The sequence below is a fragment of the Pteropus medius genome, unplaced genomic scaffold (genome assembly GCF_902729225.1).
Source record: "Pteropus medius unplaced genomic scaffold, Ma_sr-lr_union100, whole genome shotgun sequence".
Classification (NCBI taxonomy): Eukaryota; Metazoa; Chordata; class Mammalia; order Chiroptera; family Pteropodidae; genus Pteropus; species Pteropus medius.
Window position 1 is genome coordinate 15573759 of NW_024352787.1, and position 22487 is coordinate 15596245.

At 37.6% G+C, this 22487-nt stretch overlaps 2 protein-coding genes across 6 annotated transcripts; both read right to left on the bottom strand.

Moving 5' to 3' along the window:
• Positions 1–1261: 1261 nt before the first annotated feature.
• On the bottom strand, positions 1262–4794 carry CUNH7orf25 (chromosome unknown C7orf25 homolog). 4 transcript variants are annotated; one of them, XM_039849399.1, is made up of 2 exons: positions 4533–4794; positions 1262–3403 (listed from the first exon to the last, which is right to left on the bottom strand). In XM_039849399.1, exons 1-2 carry the CDS (start codon positions 4596–4598, stop codon positions 2117–2119), a joined length of 1353 nt encoding a protein of 450 aa, XP_039705333.1. In that variant the 5' UTR covers positions 4599–4794; the 3' UTR covers positions 1262–2116. The 4 variants fall into 4 exon arrangements, with proteins under 4 accessions (XP_039705333.1, XP_039705334.1, XP_039705332.1 ...); XM_039849400.1 differs by having other exon boundaries at positions 4537–4636; XM_039849398.1 differs by having other exon boundaries at positions 4512–4534.
• A 7529-nt stretch (positions 4795–12323) lies between these two features.
• Positions 12324–22442, bottom strand: PSMA2 (proteasome 20S subunit alpha 2). Of its 2 annotated transcripts, XM_039849403.1 has the most exons (8): positions 22275–22441; positions 18503–18579; positions 17689–17821; positions 16101–16223; positions 15298–15379; positions 13787–13860; positions 12691–12748; positions 12324–12603 (listed from the first exon to the last, which is right to left on the bottom strand). In XM_039849403.1, exons 1-8 carry the CDS (start codon positions 22313–22315, stop codon positions 12487–12489), a joined length of 705 nt encoding a protein of 234 aa, XP_039705337.1. In that variant the 5' UTR covers positions 22316–22441; the 3' UTR covers positions 12324–12486. The 2 variants fall into 2 exon arrangements, with proteins under 2 accessions (XP_039705337.1, XP_039705338.1); XM_039849404.1 differs by lacking the exons at positions 12324–12603; positions 12691–12748 and adding an exon at positions 12892–13117 and having other exon boundaries at positions 22275–22442.
• Between the last annotated feature and the right edge of the window lie 45 nt (positions 22443–22487).

A 22487-nucleotide genomic window follows, 5' to 3' on the forward strand; every position in this document is an offset into this window, starting at 1 on the left:
TGTCTGGAAAAAGATAACAGTGGTTGGGGGACCACAGCTGTGGCCACTTCAGAAAAATTTCTTCAAAGAGTGCTATAGCTGTACGTGTTCTAGTTAGCAAAGATTCCAAGTTCTTAAGTAACAATTCATAGTAGGCAGGAATAGAAATCTATCCTTTTTCTGCTACTCCTTTAAAGCTCAGCCCTTCATATTGTCTGGCACAATATAGGAACTCAAAAAATGTGTAATGAATGAATAAGTATAACATCAATTCTGCCTTGAACAAATCCATGTAAACCCATGACGTTACATTCCATTATCACTGCTCTAGCCAAGGCCATTATTTTTAGTCCCATCTTTTCTTCAATTCTTTCACACTACAGGTTTTTACTATTTTCCTGAGATCTTGTCATGGCCCACACTTGCCTAAAAATTGTCAATGGCTCTCTAATGCCAAACTCTTCAGAGAACTTCTACTTTTCAGCTTCATCTTCAGCTTTATAAACTGTCTACATGAGCCAAGACTCTGAACAGGCCCTCATACTCACTTGTTACCTTCTCAATCCCATTCACTCCCTGTACACATCTTGTAAAATCTCATACTAATAACCCTCAAATGTCACTTCCTCTCCAACTTCCTGATCCCATAGCAAGAATTACTACCTTACTGTATTTTAAACATTAGTATTTTAAACATAATTCTTGTAGACAATTTAGTACATTATACTTCAGTTGTTTACTTCCATTTCAGACTAAGAATTCTTTAGAGCAAAAATCAGTTATTTATCTTTCATACCAAACTATTATAATTATGCTCAGTACTTATAGTACTAAGTACTTAATAGTACTTTAATAGTTCCTCCAAAAGGCCTAAGTCTAATTTCTAATGCTAGACAATCTAAGTTGCAAATGCAAGTTAAATATACCTCTCTACATTAAATTGGAACCCCAATCACAACCTTTTCCCCTAAGAAATGTGTTCCGAATAATAGAATATCTCTGAATCACTCCATGAACTTAATTTTGCATTTAATTTCTAAATGTTCATAATCAAATTCTACCTTCCCATCAAATATTCTGGCCGTAAATTGACTTTCCCTTCTCACAAAATAGGAGTTGGCACAGTAGAAAAAGTTCAGGCCGTGGGGACACAAAATTATCTTATACTGGCTCTTACACTCAGCTTAAGCTCTAAGGCTCAATTTCCCACTTTTTAAAATGTGAATACATACCTATTTTGCTGTTTGGTTTGATACAAATTAATAAAGCACCTAGCACAATATAGGCATAAAAATCTTTTTAATATAACTTCAGCCATTCAACAGGTATGTAATCTCCCTGCCTATATTTCATAAGTGTGACATAATACTGATAAATCAGTTGCCACTTGCAACAAAACAAGGAAGGCAAGATTCGTAATTCAAATATTCGCAGTATGGGGACTGTACTTAAAAGTAAAATCTAAGTTCTTTTAAAATGTTTTATATAATTCTTTTCAGTTTGTTCAAAAATTTTACCTTAAATATTCTAGGCTTGCAGTAGTGAGATTGTTGGCTATCCTCTTCACAAAGGTATATCAATAGGTCCATTGATAGGAACTTGCATGATTGTAATTCACTTTTATTCTATATTAATGTACTCTTTGTAAACATACCCACAGACTGTACCTGACACATAGCAATCAATGTTTCTTTTCGTTAATGGTCATAACTTTAGAATCTAAAATTATAAACTATTACCTCCCGGTCTCAACCCATTATCAATTGATATATCAACATAATAAAAAACAAGCTTCAGTTTTCTCCAGATATTTAATACAAGATGCAGTATAGTAGCTATATTCCATTCCATAAAATGCAATTACTAATAGGGGGGTTGTAGCCCTACTGAATCAAATAAAAGCATTGTGATACATAGATGTACTTCTGTTGTTTTAATGTAGAATTTGATAAATAAGGTTGTCTTTTGTGCTTTTTCTACTTTAAGTAATACACTTTACAGATGAGACATACAAATCAACTCTACTGGTTTGAGTTCTAAGTTATTTTCACTATAGACCCTTTTTTCCATTTAAGATGGGAAGACCCAGCCTTTGGTATAAATAACTTATTTCCATGACAGTATTTAAAGGATATCATTAGTGTTCAGTGTCAATTGTGTACTCTTTTGGTAAGGGGGAGGCTAGAGCCTCTTTGCTCTCAGTAAGTGCTCTGGGCTGATGGATAAACACACTAAATTTAACACCCTGGTTGTTGGCAGCTCTGACAAAACCACTATTGGCAGTCATTGTGATGGCTTTGAGGGTGTCTCCAGTCCCGAAAATTGTTAATGAGCGACTATTGATTTTTGAACTGGCCACTAGTCTCAAGGCACGCTCAGAAGGCTGGTCTGGTACCACATTAATTCGCTTAACTAGCATAGTGGCCCTCTCTCTCTCCCCAGGTCCTCCTAAAGTATCTAGAATTGACTGAAAATCCTTGACAGCCGATTCACAAGCAAATAGCTCCTTGTCCTTCATAAATGCCTCTAGCTGTGGTAGAACCTGTTCTTTCCTCTCCTGCTCTGCTTGTTCTGTGAGCACTTTTTCTTTAAAGATAAAGTGGCAACCTCCATAACTAAGGGCAGATACATACGTGATTAAAGTAGTAATGTCCAGATTTACTCTTTTGCACACATCAACCTTAATTTCTGTTGGAAACGCAACACTTGCTAGTATATTTTCTCGGTCTACTCTGGTCACCTGCAAAAGTTCAGGGCCCTCTTCGTCTGATTCACTCTCACTAGGCTGGAGCTCTTCAGAGTGATCTAACAGAGAGTTAACTGCTACTATGTCTCCTTTCACAGATATGCCCATTTCTTTCAGCTTCTCTGCCATGGGGCTGGAGACACTGTTGTAAAATGCAAAGATGATGTGAGGGTTGTTATACTGCACTGGCTGCTGGTGACTGGCCTGAAGGAAGTCTTCAGCTTGCTCAATGATGCTTTTGTCACCATATTGGCCCCTGCCCAGCCAAATATTATGCAGAGCTTCAGCCTTTCGGCCAATGGCTTTCACCCAAGTATGACCACCATTTGCAACAACATCCACCACAAGGGTCTGCTTTTCTCCCAAGGTATCTGTATAACCAAAAACATGAAGAACACTAACGACTTCTTCGAGGTTTTCTGCTGATTCCACTATGGCTCTTAGGTGTGTTAGATTAGTGCTCTGTAAATGAGATTCCTTAATAGCTACTTTCCCAGCTTCTACTTTCTGTAAGAATTTTAATTCAGCCTTCAATTTGCTGCATAGCTTTGGGCCACCTTCAATGCCACCCTTTCTTGCTCTAGAAAGTGATTCTGCTCTTTTGATCAGTTCCTTGGCTATGGCGATTCGTTCACAGAGCATGGAGTGTGCAGACATGCTGACAGCATTCTTTCTTTCCTGTGAAAAGAAACAAAGCAAACTGAAACAGTCCTCAAGAATTATGGCAATCAATTCCTAAGGATTACAAAATTTCAATCTACCGAAAGAATTTATAGAGTCTGAGTCTAGGAACCTGAGCTTCTGCATGTCTAATTTCAGAGTGACTCCCTCCACTGATAGCTAAGGAAAGGATGATAGCTACACTTCTGATCTCCTTAGATGTGCTGGATTCTGACACACTTTAGACCTCCATTTTTTCAACTTGAAAGTCATGGGTTCACAGCATGATTCGGGTCAGAGTTAAATACACGACTTCGGCAATATGCTATGTAAGGAATTCTCTATTAGCAGCCTTATTCTTTGGCTGTAGAGAAATATTAATAAAAGCTCGGAAAGTCAAGATGAAATTATTAGAATAAAAATATCCACAGACTAGCTGGTTAGCAAATTGTCCATAGCAAGGCTTTCCACTAAACTGACCACATTAAAGCTTTCTAATCTTTTCCTCCTAAACAAGTGAGTCTCTTTTAACCGGTGATTACCCAGGGGCACACGGTACACCCGCCGAGGATTCAAGACTGTCTAGTTCCTGCATTTGACGTCAACCAGAACATTTTAAAGACCGAAGGAGCCTACTAATTTGGCTCCCGCTCCCACACTGAAGGAAAAGCCCGAAGATCAACTAAACTCCACGGTGCAGTCCGTGGCAACTTGGAGGTCGATGGGGCCTTCCGGGCCGGTGTTGGGCCCTCAGGCCCTGCGCGGTCCACCTGCACCGCTGAGGCCTGCCAGGGAGGCTTGAGCTCAAATAGCTCCGGGGCCAGGACGTGTAGGCGAGAGCCGGCAGAAAGAACACGGCCCGGCGCCAGCCAACCTCCCCGCTGGGCCGGCCCAGCCCCCTCCCGGCCTCAAAAGGGCGCCCAGCTCCCTCCTCCCTTCCCGTCCCTGGCTCCTCACCCGCAGCGACTAGGACCGCGAGCGCGAGCAGCGGGCACGTGCGCGCGCTAGGCTGGGACCCGCCGAGAAACCTCACGGAGCAGCCCCCACCCCACTCAGGCCGCTGCCGCTGCTCCGCCTGCGCGAGCCCCACCGCCTCCGGCGCCTCCCGCATCACGTGCTCCCTCACCCCCGCCGAATGACACGGAACCTGCGATTCCCATGCGGCAGCGCGGGCCCCCTCCTCCAGCGCCGCTGACGCTAGTGCGACGGCCATGTTTGTTGATGGCGCCCAGCTCCAGCTACATGATGAGTCTGGAGGCCTGCAGCCGCCCAGTGCCAAGAAGGTGTAGGGGAGGAGCTCACAGGGCTGTACCGCACTCCCACTGGGACGGTCATAGCTCCATCTTCTGGGTCCCAGGCAGGCTTACTCAACACCCTAGCACCTAATCAGCAGTTGGACTTTGCCTGGGTGGGCGGCAGTGCATTTTGGTGGAGAAAATCTCCCGACTGAGCACGACTCCCTTACTCCAACCAGCTACACCTTTTTTGCTATCAAGCTCAAACACATACCAAGTGTCAGGCAATGGTTTTCTTAGAAAAATTTGGGGCTCATTTTGATTCAGGCCAGGGCAAATTTCCCGGGGGCAGGGGAGAACCAAGCCCAGCACTGAGAGAGAAGACCGTTTATTTGGCAGAGAGTGTAAACAATTTAAACATGTGTCAAAGTTAGAATCGAAAGTTTATTAGAAAAGAGGTAACACTCCAAAAACAGAGCTGTTGTCTCTCAGAGGCACTGAGAGCCTGAGAGAGATGATACAGGCCATCACTTGCAAAATTCTTAATAAACTTAGTTAAGTCTTTTCTTGCCTCCTTTCTTTGGAGAAAGACCCTCTCCCTCAAACTTAATTACCTTCAAACTTGTGACTCAGGTCCTCTGGCTATAAGGATCATTGAAACTCAGCCTTTTCCTTGGCCTATTATAAGGCCAGAATGGCTTTAGTCCAAAACAGGGCCCTTAGAGTCCAAAAAGGACTCTTTTTTCTTTTATGAAATGTATTAACAAAGCCTGTTTTCCTTTACCCACTTGATAGGCAAATCAATAATAGAAACATAACTAGATATATGATTTAATTAACGAGTTTGTATCTTTGTTTTTCCTTGTCTAGGGACAGAGGCAGCACCTCAGCAGGATACCCAAGACCCTGTCCTGACTACGGCAGAGAGGGAAAGAGCTCCATGAAACCCCAATAGGCAGGGACTACTACCCTCCTCAGCAGGAACCAGATAAAGAAGAGCCCACCTATCCCTCAACATCCATACTAATAAAAAAGGGGTTCATGGCTCTTAGAAAAGGGTTAGTCAGGAAAATTAGATAGGGGATCTCGATCTGCCTGCAAAGAAGCTGAGGTCATCCTATTCTAGAAAGGGTCCGCCCCAGTCTGCCCACAATTAAGCGAACCAGAGGGTATTTGGGGGCTAAAAGTAACTCATATAAGGAAATAAGTAAGCAGATAATTGGGTACTAGTTTCAGCCAGTCACTCGCACCTGCACAATAAAGACCCCAGTGACTTTCAATTCACCTGAGCTTCATTATACCATCATTATAATATGATGCATATGCCCAGAAGTTCATTAATATAACCAACTGACTTCTGGGAACGAACAAGCTCAGAAAGCAAACAATGAGTCACACTGAGTGCTGTCAATCTTAGTTGTCAATCAAGGAAGGCCACTACTCTAAGAAAAGTAACCATCCACAGCAAATAGGGATAAAAACTCCAAAGGCATTATTACCAGACCTTTGAGCCAGCCACTCTTCTCTTGCTCAGGTCTGCTTCCATGTGGGGAAGAGTACTGTCGCTTCTAATAAAGCTATTCTTATCTGGTGTACTTCGATGTCCTGCTTACTTCTTTGTTCAAGACATCAAGAGCCTGGACAACACGTCGAGAGGGAACTCCACTCTCCGGTAACAGAGGGACAGAGAAAATAAAGATGATAGAGTAAAGGCACTGAGAGGGACTCTGGGGAATTCAGTTTATCATTCTTTAGTACCTGCGAGTTACAGTTTAACCATTTTCCTTTGATATAGATATACAATGAGGAAGGATAAGAGTATGTTGTATGAAAAAGTAAAAATGTGTAATGTAAAAGGCCTGTTGGCAGTTCCCAGACTTTAATCCATGTGTTCCCCATGGTTTTAGCCACAGGGAATAAATGATTTTATCTTGTGTAGAGTGCCTCTTAAAGACTGTTTTTCCTGTTTTCCCTTCAGGGTGTGGGGAAATGGGTTGTCAGCAACGCCAGCAGAAATCTTCTTTTGTTCTGCAGGTTTCTTCGCGGCCAGGCTGCAGACCTGATCAGCACATTGCTGTCTCTGAATGTAGGTTGATTTAACATTTTAGTTCTCTTGCCTCTTTCCTACATTAAGTTTAGCAGAAGAGGAAACAGGCTGAAGGGGCTTGTCAGAGGTTACACATCTACTAAGTGCTGAAGCTGGGATTTCTGACTCCGAACCAAAGCACTTTGCACTTCATCGTCCTGGGCTCTCCATGAAGTGTGATATTGTAGATATGAGTTGCCTTCCTCAAAAGGACAAATGACTGGGTGGCTTCTAAGGGGCTGGGAAATTTATGTTAGCCTAGTAGAGTGCCCAAAGTCACTCAGAAATGTTAAGGCTTTGATAAAGGCTAATTTTAAAAATTAATAGAACTTCAATTAAAATTAATCCTATATATGCCTGCTCCTTCCCCAAACATTACTTAAAAAACAGTAAAAAATTAAAAAAAAAAATAAACCCCCCAAAACAAAAAGAACAAAAGATGACTGCACATACTTCTTTCGGAAGATGAAATGTTGCAGGATACTTGGACAGAGACAAGACACTGAAGCAATAATCAAGAAGTAGTGTTTATGGGTGGGTGCTGCACCGGCTCAGCGGATTCACTTCCAAAGGCTGACCCCAATCACAGCGGGGTTTCCCCTTTTATACACATCTTATACTTCCTCATGTTCTTTCTATATAAGTAAAGTGTATTTTGATTGGTTGGTGGACCATAAGGGGAATGACCGACCAGGGCAGATGGCATGTCAGCTGTGACACTGAAAAGTCCCTTACCTATTATGGGAAGGGAAGTGAACAACCTTCAACCTTTATAGGAAAGAGTTAGCTCAGCCTCCGCTACCACAAAGGGCAGTAGCAATTATTCAATGTTACTATATGGCAGGCATTGTTCTAAGTGCTTTTCTCATATAAAATGATTCAATCTTAATAACCTAAAAGGTAGATACATTTTACAGTTAAGTCCCCCGCAGAGAGGATATTTGTACCCAGGCAGCCTCTCTGCAGGATGAATCATTAGCAGAGTGGAGAAATCTATATCAAGTGATTCACAAAGCAAAACCTTGGAAAGGCTTTGCAACTGCAGACAAGCCTGGAAGGCAGAAGGAAAGGGAGCAGTGAGGCAGGACTGAAAATGAGCATTGCTTAAGAGTTTGTATAAGGAACTAATACAGGGAGGCAGCAAGAGAACTAGTGTTAAATCAGGCTACATTCAGAGACTGCAATATGCTGATCAGCAGCCAGGTCAGAAGGACACCTGCAAAACAAAGATTTCTGCTGGGATTGCTGACAACCCATTTCCCACACCTGTGAATGGGAAACAGAAAAATGTCTAAGTGGCTACTCTACACAAAACAAAATCATTCATTCTCTATGGCTAAAACCATGTGGAACCTATGGATTAAAGGCTGGGACCTGCCAGCAGGCCTTTTCACACTACATACTCTTATCCTTCTCACTGTATGTCCGTATCAAAGGAAATGAGCAGTCTTTAAACTAACTCAACATAAATTAAAGAATGAAATATAAACTGAATTCCAGGAACACTCAGGGTCCTGCTCACTCTTTTCTGTGTTGAGTCTCTTTTAGGCTCACTCACTTTGTGCCTGAGACCATGCTCTGTCTATGGAGTGTTACCCTTCTCTAATAATTTTTCTTTTTTGACTCTAATTTTTCCTTTTGGCATGTTTTAATTCTTTCTACACTCTCCATTAAGAATTCTTCTCTCTCAGTGCGGGGCTTGGTCTCTCCTGCACTTGGGGAAATTTGCCATCCTGCATCAGAGCGAACAACCAAGTCCTCTCTCCCATCCAGTGCAACCGGGCTGCTACCCATTCTTCTCCAGGCAGAGAACTAGAGTTTGATGATGACAATGTGACATCCTAAGTCCTTGGTGATCCTCCAGGATGGAAATAGAGATCACCACGAGAAAAGTTCAAGAAGCAAAGGTTTATTAAGCTTGTGTAGAAGAGAACCAACACTGAGAAAGGTTAGGGTGGCTCCCCAAGAGAAGTTGAGGCAGGGTATTAAAGGGAGTAAGTGGGGTAAAAGCTGTCTAGGCATGTAGAGGTTTCTTGGTGCCTAAGCAGAGCGAGTACATGCTTCTTCAGAATGTGTGGCATGTCTCATGAGCATGGTAAATCTCCACTCCTCGGTATGATTTTTAGTATTTAAGTTAGGGAAAGATCACCTTAGGGACACTCTTGGGCCTTACTGTACATGGCAGTAATAGGGCGAGTCCCTTGTTACTGGTCTGTGGATTTTTGTGGTTTGCTCCATGACGCTGACTGATGGTACTTTAGGGCAGATATTCTTGTGAAATTTATCAGGATCCAGCAGCTGAACTTTCCAACAACAGCAGGAAGTTGTCCCCCTTTCTGAAGGGATAGGGAACCAGAGGGGTTCTAGACACATAAGAATGAAAGTTTTCCTATTGAATGGTGAAATGCTATGGGTATCTTCTCTGCCCTTCTTCCCCTCCCAGAATGCTGGCACTCCTCTCGCACTCTCCTCACCACCTCTCCCTAAAATCCTAGTTTTCTCTGGAGAACTGAGAAAATCAAAGATCATAGAGAAATGCTTTATAGATACTGATATTCAGCATTCCTCCATAAGTAGATTTGGGGCTTACGCACAAAGAGCATTTCCAAACATTTTTGTTTAGAATTTGAAGTTAATAGAAAGCCGAACAAAATGATGTTTAAAAATATTCTTTAGCATCCTCGGATAAAAGATATTTTATCCATGAATCAAGAGGATTTTTTAAAGGGGAGGTGACAGAATATAGGAAAAAGTTCTTCAAAATTAAATGATATCCCAAATCTTAAAACATCAATACAAGAGTAGGAAGAGTAGGTAAAAATCTACTAGAAAGTAGAATAAAAAGACAAGTGAAAAATATGACAACAAAAGGATCCAACAAAGTTCCAATTAATAGGAATTTTAGAAACAAAAACAAAAAGAGAAAATTTCTCAATACTAGAAAATTTACCAGAACTGAAAGATACATTTCTACAGTGAAAGGGCCTGCTGATTGCTCAGCACAATCAATGTTAAGAAACCCACACAAAAGCACATCACTGCAATTTCAGAACACTGTGGATAAAGGAAATGATCCTAAGAGCTGTAGAGGAGAAAAAAGGTATAACCAAGATCTGTCATGTCATCACACATATACGATAGCATTAGGCTTTTCTCATCAGTAACACTAGAATCTAGACAGGAGTAGAGTATGCCTTTCAAACTATGGAAGGTAATTATTTCTAACCTAGAATTTTAAAACCCAGCCAACCAATGGAGAGAGGAGAATATAGTTTCAAACGCACAACTAGCTTGGATTAGAGCAGAGGACAGAGTTCCAAGAGAGAAAGTTCTTGGAATGGTGTTGGAGGTGTGGGTTTGGAGCTGGGCTAGAATTGTCAGATTACCTGAAAACTGACCAAGAGAAAACCAGTGCGTAGGGGATGGTTTTACAATCCCGTTGGTGAAAACTGGCAAGAATTAGCGACAGCTACACAGCAAACAAAGCAAACAAAAAAGTGAGGCAGTTATCACCTCCATGAAAATTATTTAGGAAATGTTACAGTATACTTACATAGCCATAATAAAAACCTCTTAAACATTGTGTTTTATTTGAAGCAGAAAAGGGAAGGAAGGGTGGTATAAGAGTTTTAAATTCTCATCTTGCAGAATAGAAAATTTATATAGTGGCTAAACTTAAGGACTGAGATTCAGCTATTTTGGTCCATGAATAGAAATTGAGCAAAAGATGAAAACTCTTTTGATCAATCCTTATCAACTAATTGGTGGCCAAACAGCACCCGATAATTGTAAAGATCATTATTATTCTTCTTCCTTATTTCCCTTTACCTAGTGAATTTTAAACATTTCCATGTGTCATTGCTAATAACTGTTTTACAAACTTAAATTCATAACTCAGTAAGGAACTAGAAAAGAGAATTAGTGAAGGCAATATTTATAAAATATAAACCAAAAATAGAGAGGGGCTATGAACATTAAGAGCATTATGATATTTAAGTGATTAAAAGCTAGAATCCACATGCTAGAAATGACCAGAGTTTTGGAACATTTAGAGATGCATGAAATGGGTTGCAAGACCAAAGAACTGAGACACAAAGAAAGGGCTTATTTTTAAGGTCAATGAAAAGAATAAACGAGAATATGGAAGAAGTGGTTCAGGAAGCTTCAGTTGAACTGAGCTTTGCATTTAATGGGGCAAGAGGCAGAGATTTGACTTTCAAAACAATTCTGCTTCAGATCATTTTCCTCCCTTTATTCTATAAGTATCTAATAAGAAACTCCATGTGCTTTCTTTTTGTCCTAACTATAAATGCCTTTACTTTTACCCTTCTTGATTTGTAGAATTTTAGTATTCCTCTGGTTTTTTAATATTGGATATCAGAGAGCGAATTCAAAGGTAGCTAAAACTTAAGAGTACTTAACTATTAATCTTGCCAGGTCTTTCACTTGCATTATCAAGTTTAGTCCTTAGAAAACCCTGAGATAATCACCTTGTGCAGTCACTTAGTCAGTAAGTAGGAGAGATGAGACCTGACTCCAAAAGCCATTCCTTTTTAACCCTACTTCTCTTTTTAGTGTGCTGGATTCATGATATACCCAGAGCCCATAAAGAAAGATTATTAGACGAGGCTTTTAAAACAAACTTCTTGAAATAAAAAGTTAGCATCTCCCCTAATAATGCTTTTATCACCTATAATGAGATAGGGGTATTCTAGTGATGGTGGGTAAAACTGAGAATCCTGAAAAAAAAAAAAAGCTCTAAGATAAGGCTCTTTTCCTCTAAACGTGGTTAAATTTTAACCAAAATCTTTTGAGCTACATTTAAATCACAGAAATGCCTATTATCTCTTTGTTAATAAGAATGATATTCATAAACTCTCCTTATGTTCTGTGAGCCAGACCAATGATAATTTCTCTTATCCTAGGATGCCTTAAAAAAAAAAAAAAAACACTACATGATGACTTCACATATAATGAAAACAGTTCAGATACAAACAATTTGCCTGCTTGAAAGAGGCTTAATTTGTAGTGACAGTTCTGATTACTCTGAGATTACATGAGGGAGTCTTAAATCATAATTTTGACACTTAAGTATTAGTATTTTATTCCAGCACTCATGTTCACCCTTGAGTCAAAAGGTCTAATAGAATCTAGGAAGCTCTTTTTAAATACAGTTACCTACTTGTAATGGAGAAATCAAGAGGAACAAGCATAACATTTATTATTTACTTATATACCTCTTATAAGACTATTTGGCTTAGTACTCTTCAAAGATCCAGTGCTATCTCAAAGGGTTTGAGATAGCTTAACTTCCTAGGGTTTCACTAATCTACACCTAATAGTGCCTAAAAAATATCTATGCTTCCTATCTCTTGAATCTATGAAAGTCTGCAAATTCTCTCAGCTCTAAAAGCAGTGTTTTTTATCAAAATCAGCATTTTGCTTTACTGAAGCATAGACAACCTCTGGTAGTAAAGATGGTAAAAAAATTGTCTTAACCAAAATTGCATAAAGACTAGCGAGTGATTTCACCATTCTGTTTTGTAATGCAGTTTTGAGAAATCAACTGTGATAAAAAGCAGAAAACATTTTAAAATTTTACTAACTCCTAAAAAGCTGGAAGCTGAATTTAACAGTTTATTATGATTTATAAGTGTCATTTTAAAAACATCAGTCCATTAAACCACATAGAAATAAGTATGCAAAAAGTCTGCAAAACATACTTTAAACATGTTTAAGTATAGAGATTATATGAAATTCCAAATTTTCCAGTCACGTCATTATGCTATGGCAGCTAAGTAATCCTTAACTTCAGTTGGAGTAAGCCTCCTAAATCCAGCTTCATTGCAGATTCCAACTTCTATGTTATCTTCTGTCATTTGCCCTTCAAAACTTTCCTATTGAAGAGGGAGGGATAAAGGTCAATTTTTCAAGCAGTTAATTACAAAATCATTAAAAATCCAATTGTCAGATATTGAACTAACCTTTAAAGTTAATATGGCTGTATGAATGGCATCTTCAAGTTCTAGATCTTCGTTATACCTAAGAATTTTTTGAAAAACTGATTATGGCACTATTTGCATTTATGATCATTTAAACGCGATAATAGCTTGACTTTTAAAAAATTTAACACACCGAAATGTTAAAAGTACTGTTACAGATTTTTTAGTCACCCCATTGAGATAGCTGTCCAGATAGGAAATTGATAATTATTTAGCGTGCATTCCCAACATCAGGAAAAGTATAACCCTAATGAGTTTTAGAAAACTTAAGTATAGTTTAATACAATCAGAGGGTGGTGGCAATGTCATAGTAATTTTTAAAATAAAGTGACAAAAACAGACCTTTGCTAAAATTCCTTATGTTTGTTTTTGTAACTTATAACTCCATATGGAATGTTTTGAAGACTCTCTAATAACATGTAAGGAAAAGTACATTGCTTTAAGATACTAAAATTAAATTTACCAATTAATCCTAGGTCTAAGATTTTTAATAATCTGAACATTCATATTATGTGGAAATGTACTGAGAAGTTCCATCTGTTGGCTAAAGTCAATTACAAACTATTCCCATTCAAAATGTAGGTGTTTTGGTGGACTATAATAATGTTGAGTATAGAACAAAGCTGGAAATAAATAAAAGTTTGTTGTGCTAGTAGTGATAGATTTTTACAGTGCTCCACATTTTATCAAATACATATGTTATATATTTAATATACCATTAATATCAAGTATATGGCTTCACAATTTCTTTTTTAATGTAAAATGTCACCACTTAAATCATTTAAAAATTTTCCTCTCTAATGTTTTCTCCAAATCCAATTAGCTTTTTTTTTTGATAAGAAAAATGAAATAAAAAATAAAAACAACATTTTGGAAACAACCGTAAGAATGTAGAAAGAGAAGTTCTCAAGATTATCACTTAATATATCGAAGGCTAGGGAACCAGCATGGAGTTTTTGTTTTATCTGTAACTAGACTCGATTTAACAGCATAATACAAATTTGTCTGGATTCGTTATATTATTTAAAAAGCTGAAAACCATAAAGTAAGTTTGCTAATAAATTTATGGTGAGCCTACCTTTTCTCAAGGAAAGTTTTCCCATTCACATAGTTCTTTCCCATTGCTGTGGCTTTCCAGGCAAAGTAAGCTCCCTAATCAGGAAGGAAAGAGGAAAAATCGTATTTTAAATCATTAATATAATTAATTATATCACCCTGCCATTTTTTAGCTCTATAATTTGTTTCTAATTTCTAAGGTCACAAAACAGATTAAAAAAAAAAAAAGGTTAAAGGGATAATTAACAAAAAGGAACAAAGAAACTTTTGAAAGGTATGGAGAAGTTCAATATCTTGATTGCGGTGATGCTTTCCTAGGGTATTTACACACACTAAAACTCATCAAGCTGTATACTTTAAATATACGCAATTAACTGTACATGATTTATTAAAAAAGCCAGTTAAAGAAAACTGAGGTTAACTTAAAGTAAATAATTAAGACTAATATTTTAGCTTATAAGGATTAAGGGGCTCTAAAAAACTGTCATAAATATTTGAGAAATGGTGCTCACTCATCATGATTGGTGAATAAATTAAAAAGTGATAGCTTTGTATTAACAATATTACAAGGTTTTGATATTCTGCAACTTAATGGCAAATGAAAGCAACAGCAATGTCATGATTTCATGTGCTGAAAAAATATACTCGTATGCATGCACATACACACAAAAGTACCAACACATATTTTAAAAGAAACAACTGCCTTTTATTTTTTTGTTTTGATTTTTTTAACAACTTTTAGATACAAAAGAAAAAAAGGCAAAGGTGAAATATGAATTCTAGTGATGGTGGCTTCTGCTGCTTGCTGGAAAAGAAGGTAAGAGCGTTTGTCACCTAGCTTCAGAAACTCAGAGATGTGGTAAATTTCCCCAAATACTTAATTTTTCTGATTTAAGTAACAAAACAACCAAAATATTTTTCTTTTGCCTTTTCAGATTACCCGGTTAGATCATAAGATTTGAACTGAGTGAAACTGCAATTACCTAAGGATCCTTAAGATATGAAAAATCAGTTCCTAATCTTGATTTTCTTCTTCTGGTTCTCCTCACAGAAATGCAACAAAGTGGCGTAATGGCATCCTTTACGAACACTTTCTAACTCGGAGAACATTCTTTTGCTTTATAGCAGACAACTCACCCATTTTGCAAAACACTGAATTCAAGACAGTTACATCAATGTTTGCTCAGGATCGCGATTAAACAGATGACAAGGAGTATAACACTGCCCTCTAAATCTATATCTTTCACTAAAATATTTCTCAAAGTAACAGAATTCAAGATTGAAAGAGATTTGATAACTATTTCAATGAACCATTCAATTAAGTTAATGAATGAGAGAGGGCAGAACTACTGTAGCTTCTTCATTAGATGACTGAATTACCAACACTTAAAATGTTCAAATAAATACACTACTTCATACTTTCTAAAGTCCAAGTGAAAAAAAAACAATACTGCTAAATTTTAAACTTTTTATGGTTACTGTTTTTATGAGAGCACTTTAACAAATCCCTCAAATACATCTAATAATACTTACAGATGGATCTGATTGAAATAAATATGGTCGTCCTTCATTCCAACCACAAATTAGTAAAGAAACTCCAAATGGACGAACACCACTGAAGAAAGGAAAATGAAAATTACTGGCATCTTAATGGTGTTAAAGTCAATCTAAGTAAGAATTTATTAATACTCTCAAGTAAAGCAAATTATCAGGCAAACCAAATTAGACTTTTAAGTTCTTTAAAAAATATTTAGCACCTTTCTGAACAAATTAATTCAAAATAAATTCTCTTTGTGGTATCAAGAACAGTAGTCAAACCATTTTGGTAAATGAAGTAACACAAATATTGAGGTTACTAAGTGCAGTAACATTTAGTACCCTAACAAAATGACAACTTTCAGCTTTTCCACTTGCTTTCCATATCAGCAACTACCTTTACATTACCTCACCCATGTTCACACCCAAAATGAAGAGAATTAAAATGAACATGGATGTGTGAAAGAACTACTGCTTTCACCATGTGCTTACGAACATTTACGATTGAGAATGTAAATTTGGAAGCAGCAAGGGCTGTTTGCCTATAAAAGTGTTTTAATCACCAGAAAAACAACTTTATTTATTACTTTTTGCTTTATTATATGAACAGCAAGAAAACATTCGAAATTTTTTCCTTAACTAGTCTAGCACTAGTTAAGATGAAAATTATTCATCTTAATGATTTTCTCCACTTATTAAGTAAATACAAGGATAGTAAGTCCTTTTTTTTTATACACCTACTCTTCCAAAATGAATTTTTTCTAATTCATGACACATTGGAAGCAATGAAGTCAACTTACCCTGACTGGGTGTATTCTTGCATCACAGAAGCTACTCTCTGTACCAGCTGAGCTGTGGGAATGGGTTCTTGGTAAACAAGATAGTACTGCTGAGCTAGTTTTCGAGCTCTGTGCACAAGCACTCTGGCAAACAAGGAAGAGATAAGATTTAATTAAAATTAAGACACTCTACTACCTAAAGTCCCATTCTCCTTCTAAAGGCATATACCTACAGCATAAGTTTTACTCTTTAATAGCAGCTGTCAACTTAAAGCCAGTCTTGCTCTTACATGATTCCAGTTAATTTCCAAGAAAATATTGGAGCATCACAGAGGAGCCAAGCCATTAGAGATGGATAAAGAAAAGGCAAAAATGAAAAAAAATTAGGGATTAGAGTTACTAGCTGGCTTAGTAGTAACGGATTTAGTGTACATAGTGAGAGCTTTATCTCTTATGGCTTCCAGGTTGTACCCCTTATCCGAAGATAGAGCAGTCACACTGATGCTTTATATCTTAGTCCAGCACGCACACACCTGCACACATGAATACACACACAATTTCAGGCATTTTTTTCTCACTCTGCCTCAATCTTTTCCAGACGACACTTTTAAGAGTACTCTTCGGAGATTAAGAAACAGCAAAAAACTACTTATTTAAAAAGTGTAAAATTTATTAAAAGAACATACTATATAACAAACATATTAGCAAGACAAATAGGATGTAACTTCATCTGCTCATGTATTACTGATATGAACCATGCACATTATCCCCCTACATAATACTCAGGTCCTGTCCCTCTCAGCTTGTCAGTGGTAGCACACTGTAGAACCCCTTCTATCCGGCAGTAACAGGGGTGAAGCCTGTAGTGAAGCCTGATCGCATTTCAGTAACGTTGTCGTTTTTTAACTTATTAAAGTGAAATTATGGCTCTACCTATCTTGTTCCATACAAAATCAAGAATAAAGTAATAATACTCCTTTTACTTGTTAAATGACAAACACAGAAAGATGTCAATCTCTTTCAGCTTACTGGTACCCCGACATAAAAGGTTACTCTCTCTCTCCCTGTGAAATTTAAAAGGAATGAAAAGATGAGCATCTGGATCCTGAATGGCTGCCACATTCAGCAACTTTCAGTGGCCTTTGAGAATTCTGTCCCTTTACTAAAAACAGAATGAGGTTAACTCTGGACGGTGAAGTTTTCTTTTGCTAAGTGAAGACTTATGAAAAATATAGTTTATTGTACCTATTATAACATATTTCTTTTATATTTTTAAAATGCATTAGAGAATAGCAAAGCCCTTGAAGGCCAGCCCCTGGATGGCAGAAGAGGGATTGTGGTCAGAAGGATAAAACTACTAAACAGGAGTACTGTATATCTATCTCCTCTTTTATAACTAACTGGCATTTTATAGCTTCCTTAAAATAACCCTCAGTCTGTTGTGTACAGGGCAAAGTAAATTCTGCTACCAGCGATGCTGTTGTTGCTAGACAAAACAAAACAAAAAGGAAGTTGGGAGATTAAAAGAAAAACATTTCTTGATTTTCTTCCTCAAATATAGATTATGAGCAATTCATAAGATGGTGAGAAAAATAATAGTATAATATACCTGTAATCTGGGCCCATGCCACTATACACCAAGCCTATATGTTTGGTAATTGGTTCCACTTTGTGTACACTTCGCTCATCATAGAGAATGGATTTCTGTTTCTTCTCAGTTGCTAATACCACACCATTCGCAGCTTAAAAAAAAAAAAGAGAGAGACCTAAATGCTTAATCATTTAAAGACTGCTTCAACAGTTTTCTAATTATGGCTATATTTCCCCCATTTCTTCTTACATATAAAACTTTTTCTTCTGGATCTCTATGTTAAAATCACTTAAGGAACAGTAAATCAATTCTTCCCCTCACTGGTCATCCATATGTACTAAAAAAATCTCTATAGCTAAAGGTATTACACAACTTTTCTTACTGTACTCCAGGATACCTAAAAGTCCATATATTTTAAAATAATGTAATTCTGCCTATTGAGCCTACAGTTCTTATAAAAGGAAATTTAAAATCAATGATAGAGACCTTTTTCAAAAAGGTCTCTATCTTTAAATAAAGTTTTATAATTACCTTTTTCTAAATTATAGAAAGGATAAAAACCGCCAGATAATAGTGATATATAATCGATGAAAAAATAAAAGAAAACTCAGTTATCTGAATGCAAAAGTCTAATTACAGATTATCACAACTAATAAAGGTACTATATTTATTTTGAAATTTATTCACCTTCTTAGTCTTTTACTTTCTTTAAACCTCAGAACACTGTAAATTAACATGAACTGTTAAAAATTACACTGCCATAGCTATTCATTTATAAATTACTAATTACCACTATTAACAGGCACTGCAAATGAATGAAACATTTAATTACCTTTAATTCCCACTGAAGGGGCTCCTCCAGCAACAGCAGCCAAAGCATATTCAATCTGGACAAGTTTACCAGAGGGGCTTAAAAAGAAATGAATATATTTGCTAAATTCACACATTCTCAAATATTTCTTATAGGCACATCTCTGAGAAAGGGCAGCTACATAGGTAGGGCAGCTACATAGGTCAAATCCATTAATCAAAAACCAAGAAAGAGCTTGACCTTGAAAGTTATCATGAAGTTGTACAGAAACTAAGTTTACCAGGAGATTTGAATATATTCATAGTGAAGCACTAATCTCTTTCCTTTGGTTGTTTCTTTTTTCTTGTCTGCCACTTAAAGCAGTATCATTACTGTTGCTCTTCACCCCTTACCTCAACCTTGTGACTGTGGGCAAGTTATTTAACCTGTTTCTCAGTTTTCTCATCTGTGAAATGGGGATAATAGTACTGTGGTAGTTAACCTATTTCAAAGATTATGAAGATTTTGTTCTCGGCACAAAATTAGCAGTAAGTAAACACCATAAAAATACTGTTATTAAGAATATGTATGTGTCTGTTAAAATCAAAATATTATTTAAAGTGTGTGGAGTTATACATTTTAGAAAGTAGACATTGCTTAAAAGATAAGACCTAGATATCAGTCACGACCAAGTATTTTCTATATAGTATAAAACAATTTCTAGAAGTCATGAGCCGGTTATACTAAACACATCTGGTTCCATGGGTTTGGTAGCCAAATAAGAGCTCTCAAATGGTTTTTTAGGTCATACTTATTTCGATCTAGTTGTTGAGTTAGAATCATCATAAATCTCACAGACCAACCTTCTTATTTTATAGATAAAACCCTTGAGTGAAAGTAATTTGTCTAAAGTGACAAAGCTAGGTCTATATGTCTAGTCTACCACTGAAAAGATAATCTTGAGTTTCAAAAGTTCATCTGTTTTATCTTCATAAAATTATGGATACTCTGTCACTCAAATCTCTATTTACGCCATCCCGCCTTGCTTGAGACAGAGACTACTCTTAGAATTTAAAAACCCTTTTGACAAGCTAATCCCTCCATTGGGAATGCATTTCACCAGGTGAACTGTTTTTAGTCACCCTTTAATCCTTAGCAGAAATGCCATGTCCTGAGGGAAGCTGCTCTGACCACCCAGAATAGGCTGAATCCCATATACTTATGTCTATGGTGTCCTGTACTTCCTCTGTGACTAAGATTTATCCCACTTGAATTATTTTTTACAATATTCGTCTTCCCCAACAAAGTGTAAGTTCTGTTCAGTCAGTATTTCAACACAAAACCTAATGCCAGGAATTCATAATCATCTGGCTGCCAGAGACATATCCAGACCTATTTAAGAAATAAGCCTAGGGGCGATAGTTTAAACTCTTACATGACAAAATTAGCTGGCTTGAGCAGAGTTAACAGAAGACATTTAAATTAAAAAATTAGGCTGTGCTTGTTTTCCTTTAATGGTCACTATTTCATTAATCTTATCATGACATTCTGGGTCTATCCAGCTTTCAATTATTATTCAATACCTAGGTCATTTATCTATAGGGAACATGTTAAAAGTGCAGGTTAACTTAAGTAAACATCAAGTTACTTTTTCTCTGTTCCTACAATCATCTGTATAGACATTTATCATTGCATCTTTCTGTATAAAACTCACTAATCTGTGAGCTCACTAAACAATCATCTTTGCATATCATGCCACTAACCCATTCCAAAATACCAGCATCTCTACCTGGGATAATTGAAATAGCCTTCTAACTAGTTTTCCTCTCTTCTACCCTTAATTCCACATCCTTAGCCAGTGTTACCTTTGTACTAGATCACTCCCCACTTAAATTCTATAACTTCTTGGTTCACTTATAATAAAAACTCCTTACTCTGGCCTAGTGGACCCCACAAAATTAGACCTGACCAATGCTTGCTCTTTGCTCACTATACTCTAGCATACTAGTATTATATTAATTCCTTTAAGAGTTGAAGCTCTTTCCCAACTTTAGGACTTTCATACATGTTCTCCCCTCTGTCTACAACTCTCTCTACCCCTAAAATCTTCAAAATAGTTGGCTCCTTTTCATCTTCCAATCTCAAAAATCACCAAGCACTGGCCTTTCTTGACTCTGACTACCCAATCTAAAGTTATGTTCCTTCTTTCACTCTCTTTTTATAAAAATGCCTGAGTAAGGGTAAAACATTTTTCAGAATGCAACTGTAGGCACCAATTTGTTTACTAACTCACTGTCAATATCCCCATATGAATGTAATATATAAGAACACCTTTTTGTCCTATAGTACAGGCTCTTGTTACTTCTACCATTAATAATTCTAATTACAACAGGCTAGAAACAAATGTTTTTTTTTTTTTAAATCTATGCAAGAGTTGAACCATCATGTTAAAAAAATAAGTTTATTTAAAAAAATTTATTATAAAAAGATTCAGACTCTGATACATGGTTTTGTGTTTCAGCTCCACTAGGATTACACTTTTCTTAAAGATAAAAGACCGGGTTTGCTTTGCTCACAGGTAAGAACGGTGACTTCTTGGCAAATATTGTTTGTTCTCTATCACTGTACATGATGAAACCCTTTATTACTGAATTAAATTAATTTCAAAGGTTACAAAAATACACATCCTCGTTTAATTGAAATAAAAATACCTTACTTTCAAATTGAACATTGTCAAGAGCAAGGAAGGTTATTTTAGTATTTCAAGAAAATATGATATGGTAATAAAAGGTATTCATTTTGTCATCAGAAAGAACCCAGTTTGAATGTTAACTCAGCTATTCTTTGACCTTGGAAAGTATTTTATTTGCCTAAGCTGTGGTTAGTTTATCTGTAAGATGCTGAGATACACCAGGTAGTGGAAAGAGATGAAGGAGGTTAAGTTGCACCCACATAGAAGTACTCAACAAGTTAGACCCTGCCTGCCTTCAACCGAAAGATAGGAATGCATTTTAACTAAACGGGGCCGTTAAGAAAATGGTCAAACTGAATCCTTCCCCGCTCGATTAAATCTTTCGGTGATTGTTTTCTTACACTGATATGATGGTTCGTTTTAACGGCATTTTGAAAAATAAACTATTTTAATTCCTCGTTCTAAAATAGAAAAGTCTACAACTCTTTTTAAAGTAAAAATATCCCTTTACCCCCCAAATGGCCCCAATATACAAATGTAGCCTAGTAGTTTGGAGCTGACGAACACTAGGTGATAGAAAGCTTAACGCTTTCATTTTTAAGTCTTAAGCTTCTAATAAAGGCATCAATGAAACCGAAAGCAGGAGATTTTCAAGTGGAGACTAAGAATCTGACCAAATTGTAAAGTTGAGGCTTTCCCAGAAAAAGGGATCCACATATCTGACCAAGATTCCGAGCTCCGAAAGCTCCCGAGTTAGGCCTACAAGGGTCAGGAAGGAAATCCTGAGTTCTGAACAGGACATGGACACAATTAGTGTAAAGCTGCCTTTTCCTCTTGTCTCTAAAGCGAAAGCAAATCCCTAGCTGAGGACTGTACCCTTCCCAGACTACAAGGCCGCCCGGGATCCCGCAAACTACGTTCTCACGGCCTCCCGGGACCGTTGCTACCCAAGCCGCGAGGCAGGCCCAGAAAATGACTTTGCAAAGTCGCAGTTCCACTCTCATTCCCAACTGGGCCCTCTAAGAGCACGAATACACAGACCAGGACGTAAAAAAAAGAAAACGGTTGGTGAATCTCCTGCAACCTCAGCTACGCGAAGGACTTCGGGGACTCCTTCCATACCTGAATGTAGTCAGCGAAAAACTGTAGCCGCGCTCCGCCATCTTTACCCGGAGAGTCAAAGGACATCCACACTCCTGCGCACTGCGGCCGGCTTCTTTTCATTTTCCTCCCCGCGCCTTCCTTTCTTTCTCTGTGATTGGAGGAGACTCAGAGCCGCTCCAGGGGCGTGCTGGGCTTTGTAGTTCCAGGAGCCGGGTTTGCCCGATTCTGCGT

Bases quoted from the DNA above. Each gene is read 5' to 3' on its own strand.
- CUNH7orf25 (XM_039849399.1), bottom strand. From the start codon at position 4,598: ATGGCCGTCGCACTAGCGTCAGCGGCGCTGGAGGAGGGGGCCCGCGCT. The intron at 3,404-4,532 runs GTTCCGTGTCAT...TTCTTTTCACAG, and splicing joins CTGCCGCATGGGAATCGCAG to GAAAGAAAGAATGCTGTCAG.
- PSMA2 (XM_039849403.1), bottom strand. From the start codon at position 22,315: ATGGCGGAGCGCGGCTACAGTTTTTCGCTGACTACATTCAG. The intron at 12,749-13,786 runs GTAGGCTCACCA...AAAAATTCTTAG, and splicing joins AAAACTTTCCTTGAGAAAAG to GTATAACGAAGATCTAGAAC. The intron at 12,604-12,690 runs GTTAGTTCAATA...CCTCTTCAATAG, and splicing joins CAGCCATATTAACTTTAAAG to GAAAGTTTTGAAGGGCAAAT.